The 6000-nt window shown below is 48.2% G+C and overlaps 1 protein-coding gene across 1 annotated transcript in view; it reads left to right on the top strand.

The window, feature by feature from the left end:
- Positions 1-2062: 2062 nt before the first annotated feature.
- The window catches only part of ADSS1 (adenylosuccinate synthase 1), a 29985-nt gene continuing 26047 nt past the window's right edge, over positions 2063-6000 (top strand). The window contains exon 1 of the mRNA XM_050336548.1: positions 2063-2284. Coding sequence (XP_050192505.1) covers positions 2096-2284 — 189 coding nt within the window. The 5' untranslated portion in view covers positions 2063-2095. The remainder of the gene's footprint in view (positions 2285-6000) is intronic.

The following is a 6000-nucleotide window of genomic DNA, read 5'->3' as shown; positions in this document are numbered from 1 at the left end:
TTTCTATACATGCACACACATAAATGCAGACATGTATGTGTATAGGCATGGGTAGATGTTTACATGCACACATACAGGGCACACATACGCACAACTGAAATGGGCTGGGTTTTTTTATTTCTCAGGAGTTTGATAGAGTGCTCCAGTACTTTCTTTTTCTTCCTTATACCAGAGTAACGGACTGTGGAACCACCCTTCTGTGTTTTGACCACTGCACAAGCCGCACGTCTGTGGTATCCCATACATATCACAGCACCTCATCTGAGTCAAAGGGTAAGGGAAGGAATGAGGCACTGGGAAATGCTGAATTTCCGTCCCTTGCTCTCTTGGTAGGGATCACACACACAATTGCCAGGAGGAGCGCAGAAGCAGCAGCTGGTGCGGTTTCCCCTGCGTGGAGCTGTGACCTGGTATGTTCAGCTATTTTACTTCTGTGCATGCATGTGTGTGTGCGCTGGTACGTGCATGCACATATGCACCTCACACCAACACAGTTGAATGTGCCTCAAACTAGTCTGTTAACCTTACACATTTCAACTTGCTTCTTTTAAGGATGTGGTACCACTTGCCTGGAGATACAGAATGTGTGTTGCAGAGAAAGCCAAGCCTAACCTATGGCTCATGGATGGAGAAGGAGTTATGGGTGACAGGCATGGTCTGTTCGCCTGCCATACCACAGAAGTGGGTGCTTAAATCTGTCCCTTTGTGACACAGCTCCACATGCCTCGCTTGTTTATCTGTCTCGCAGTGGTGTTCCTGTGGGTTTTTTTTTCAGGTCAGTGTGTGAGTGCATGTGTGGGTGTGCATGTGTGCCTCGCCAAAATAGTCTCTGGTATCTCAGGCCATGGGACAGACTGTGTATGTGCCTGTCAACAGGGTAATGCCAGTTCAGTCACAACAGTCATATGTATTTTAGGCTAACGTGTGCGTCAGTCAAACTCGAAGTGCGCCTGCCTGTGTTTGTCGGGCCAGCGGGTGGATGTTTGTGTCTCATGATCCCTGTGTGCCAGAGCAGCCTGTGTGCCTGTCCCTCTCCCTCTGACTGTTGCATATCAGAGGGTACTCTGAGTGCATGTGCCAGGCTTCTCTGAGAGTGAAATCCTCTGTATGTCTAACAGCAACAGTCTCAAACGCCTCAGAGCAACATGTGTGTCTTGCAGTGATAGTAGCCTACATTCCTCAGGCCAGTGTCTGTGTGTCTGTCAGTGACACAGGCTCATGTGCCTGAGAACACTGTGTGTGCCTCACAGTGACACAGCTCCTGTGCCCAAGACCAGTGTATGGATAAGTCTTGTTGTGTCACTGTCACACCTCAGTGGCAGTGACAGTCACGCTCCTCAGTGCGGCACGTGTCCGTACATCCCTGTGACACAGCCCCACAGGCCTCAGACTGCCGTGACAACCACATGCCTTGGACCTGTGTGCCATGACTCTGTCACACAGCCATGTGCCTCAGCCCCTGACAGCGTGACACAGCCGCACGCCTCAGACCCGTGGGTGAGCGTGCCTTGAAGTGATGCAGCCCTGCGTGACCCAGCTCCACGTCTGTCTATCTGTCAGTCTGTCTGTCTGTCTGTGCCAGAGGCCCACCTGCCTCAGACTCGCGTGTCTGCTTGAGGGTGTCACAGGCTTGAGGGTGTATAAGGGGACCCTGCGTTGGTGTGTGAAGGGACCTTGCATGTGAGACGTGCTCTGTGTGTCTGTGATGGGACCATGTGCGTGAGTGGTGCTGTGTGTGTGTGAGGGGACGGTGTGTGTGTGAGGGGACGGTGTGTGTGTGTGAGGGGACCGTGTGTGTGTGAGGGGACGGTGTGTGTGTGAGGGGACCGTGCCTGTGTGAGGGGACGGTGTGTGTGAGGGACCGTGTGTGTGTGAGGGGACCGTGTGTGTGTGAGGGGACCGTGCGTGCGAGCGCGGGCGGGCGGGCGGCCGAGGCTGGGCCCGGGGGGCAGCGGCCCCGCACGTCAGCGCGGAGCGGGGCGGGCGGCAGTGGCGGCGCCCTTAAAGGCGGGCGGCGGCGGCGCGGGCAGCGCGCAGGGCTCGGCGGCGGCGGCGGGGAGCGAAGGCAGCGGCTGCAGCCACCCTCCCACACAGCATGTCGGGCACCCGGGCGTCCAACGACCGCAGCAGCCACCCCGCCGCGGGCGGCGGGCTGAAGCGGGCGCGCAGCGAGCCGGGCGGTAACAAAGTGACCGTGGTGCTGGGAGCGCAGTGGGGGGACGAAGGCAAGGGCAAGGTGGTCGACCTGCTGGCCACCGAGTCGGACATTGTGTGCCGGTGCCAGGTGGGTGCCGGGCCGGCTCTTATCAGCCGCTCCCTCGGCGCTTCCCCGCCCTGCGTTCCGTGCTCCCTGCGGCTCCCGCTTTCCCCCAGCTACCCCCGGCCCGGCGCCCTCCTCCCCGTGCGCGTCCCCTCTGCCTCGCTGCTCCCCCTTTGCCTCCCTCCAGCACTGTTTTCCTCCGCCTGCCCGCCGCTCTTCGCTCTTCTGCCGCTCCTCGCTCCCGCTGGTTTCCTCCCTGCCCGCTCCCCGTTCCCCCTCCCCGCTCCCTCTCCCGCAGCCAGCGGCGGGACGCGAGCGTGTCCCGGTGGGCAGACGTGTGTCCCCCACACACCCCCCCGACCCTCCCCGGCTGCGCCTCCAAATGCCACTCGGAAAGAAAAAGCCCTGAGCTATAAATATAAATAGCTGACCCTTCACGATAAGCGACACTGGATCCCGAGGGGGCGGGGGGTGGAGGGGGGGGGCCGGGGCCGCCTGCCCGGGGGTACCCGGGGAGGAGCCTTGGGAAGCCGGGACCCGAGGGACCCGGGTGTGGTCCGGGCTTGCGAGGATGTTCTGCTGCCTGTGAAGGGCTGGGTGGGTGTCTCCGGGCGTGCTGCTTCTCCGGGGAAAATCGCTAGTGCACCTCAGGAGTCTGCCAAAGTTTTGCTGCAGGGGCTGTTTCGGATGGGCGTGTTGCGTTCCCTGCAAAGCACCTGGAATTGTATTATAAGAAATATTTTAGAGTGGAGCATGAGTAAAATAGGGGGAACCCCCCCGCCAAGTTATGTAAAAATACAAGATTTAGAGTTGCATGAAAACAGGGAACATTTTGCATGGCTTTACTTATATCTATTTTTGAGTTAAGTATGATGCGAGTATTCTCAAAACAAGTATAAACCTAATTAGACACACAGGCGATCCCAAACAGAATCTTAAAATGGTTTGGGTTGAAAAGGACCTTAAAGATCATCCAGTTCCAATCCCCCTGTCATGACCTGGGACACTTTCCACTGGACCAGGTTGCTCAAAAGCCCCATCGAGCCTGGCCTTGAACATTTCCAGGGATGGAGTATCAGTAATGGTAATAACTTCTAAGGAACTCTTTTCAAACATTAGTTACAAACATATTAGATCGATACAACTAACAATCTGTCTGTTTTCCTTTTAAATTATGTGAGCGCATTAATAAGTAGTCAGCTGATATGTACCATGAAATTTATTCTGCTTTAAAATGCATGATAGCTACTGAAAAGCTATAGACATCCTTGAATCCAAAATAATAAATCCAAGGACATTTGTTTAATTAAGTATATTATGTAAATAAATGTTGTCATGAAGGTTAAATATTTAGAAGATGAAGGAAGTATTTTCTTTTGGGACATTAAACTGACAAGATCTTGAATCACCTTGGGGACAAGTTTCCCTGCAAAAGGTAGCTAATGAATATGTATTATCAGGACTATAGCTATTTTTCCATATTTATTTCTTCCTTCCCTTGTCCAATAATGTGTTACTAGGAATTTAAACTCAGGTCTCAGGATTGCTTTGGTGAGAAAGCAAAATCTAAAAGTTTTAGCTGAGGAGAAGCATTTCATACAGGCCACGGTCAAACAGTGCATTCTCATGAGATTACTGTTACTGCTGCAAGGAGTCATATTGGTTCTTTTAGATTCAATTTTGAGGGATGCCCTGAGGCTGCTTTCAAGAGGGATTTGCTGTCCTTCCAGAGAACTAATTTGCAAGCATGGCCCCCAGGTGCAGCCTCAGAAAACTCTCTGAAGGATATAGGACTCTGTTTGTGCATGAGGGTCAGTGTGTTACAACAGTCTGATGGCTTAGATGGGTTAATGTGCTGCTGGGCATATCTAGATCGTCTTTCTGTAGCCTGATGGTGAGACTGGGGTGGATGGAAGGAAGGTGGATCTAGAACAGCTCTGGGCTCTTTTCAGAGTTATGTTCACTGACACACTTGCACACACACCGTGTGTGTGACTATAATAGGATTACTGATACACTGGTCAGATGGAGGTGTCTTCAGGATTACAGTTTAGGGACTACTATAAAGTATTTCAAAGATAAATTATGAGCCAGGATTTACTTTTGAGTTGCAAGTATTATAAAACTTTAGTGAGAAGTAGATTTTTTTTTTTTTTTTAAATACTTAAATGGGGGTTTGACACATTTGGCAACTTAAGCATGCTTTAAAATGTGCTATTTTAATAATTCAGTATTTCATCCTTTCAAAGCCAATTATGCAAGTACATAATGGTGTATGATTTTTTACCTCTGTTAAAGCTTAGTAAAGATGTGCACGTATCTAAGGATGTGAGTTGTACTGATGAGTTCTTCCAGCGTGATAATGGCAGGTCATTAACTTACAGGTGTAATCAGCTTGAAAGGAACTTAATTAACGTTGTACAGTGCCATCTAAAACCTCAGCATCTGAACTGGAATCTTGCTTGCTTCACATTCCTCCTGGAAACTAAGGAAAAACTTCTAGTGCCATAACACCTGTGTATTAGAAGCAATTGCTTAAACAAGTAACACTGAATGTCTCATTTATTAGAGAGAGACTAGAGAAAAAAAAGTAAAAAAAAAAAATCCCACCAGGACTTTTTTGTGGTTTATAATATGGTGATTGACAAGGTTACTTCCTGATGTCCAGTCCACTTCATTTTCTGAGACATTGATGGGAATTATGTTCAACAGCTTGTTTTAGTCCTCAGTGAAACAGAAGTAGAGAAAACTCTAAAAGGAATGTCTGAAAGGGGCGATATTTGTCTTTTGAAACAATGTCTCAGCTATGTGGTAGGATACTCTTTGAGTTAACCTTTCAAAAAAAGGTGGGGTTTCCCCCCTCCCTGTATGGGAATTTAAATCTGGGGCCAAATTTAAGTCTGAAGGGGCTTTTCAAAACAATAGTTCACTAATGTTTCCATGAAAGGAAATAATTTTCATTAAATGCTTCTCAAGTGTTTTAGTGTGTTGATTTCATGAGAAAAATCTGTGACGTAGATTGCTGCAGAGGAAATGAAATTGTATTTTCTGCGATACTAGAAAGAAAGGCAAGCAGGCAAATGGAATAGGAAGCCTATCACAGGCACGAGGGAAGAAGCTTCAAAATATGTTGGAGAAAATTTTGCATTAAAACTCAGCCTCTTTAATTTTCCGGAGTGCTCGGAATTTAATTTCACATGAATTGATGAGTCAATTTGTTGATGGTGTTGTTTCAGATTTTCTCAGTACTTAGATTATACACAGTCTGAGTTCAAAATAATTAGGTACACACCATTTGACGATACTGAAATATGTGACATAATTTAAATATGAGAACTTGTTTCACCTGAAGTAATTGATTTCATTTCCTCTGTATACTTGAAACGTTCTTTGTGAAGGAGGGTGTTTCAGAAAGGATAAAAGATCTCTGTATATTCTTGTAGATGGTGCTGTACAAAATTTTTCACAGGCTACTTTCATTAAAATACCAGATATGTGGGCACACAAACCCACATAAACAAGCAGAAAAGGTATTTCTGAATAAACTAATAACAGCAGGCCATTTAGGGCTGTTAAAAACTAAGTAGGTTTAAGTTTGGGTTATTAATGGAGAACATCAAGAACATTTTTCCTCTAAATTGCTCTTTCAGCAAGCAAAGGCACTGAGGGGCAGAACATCAGATTCCAATATTTCTTTCTTATTGTGGCTTCCTGGGGCATGGAGCTGCCTTATGCTGTGC

The sequence above is a fragment of the Myiozetetes cayanensis genome, unplaced genomic scaffold, assembly GCF_022539395.1.
Source record: "Myiozetetes cayanensis isolate MyiCay16 unplaced genomic scaffold, myiCay2020 scf6-25, whole genome shotgun sequence".
Classification (NCBI taxonomy): domain Eukaryota; kingdom Metazoa; phylum Chordata; class Aves; order Passeriformes; family Tyrannidae; genus Myiozetetes; species Myiozetetes cayanensis.
The sequence above is the reverse complement of the archived record's forward strand: the minus strand, read 5'-3'. Positions and strand labels throughout refer to the sequence as shown.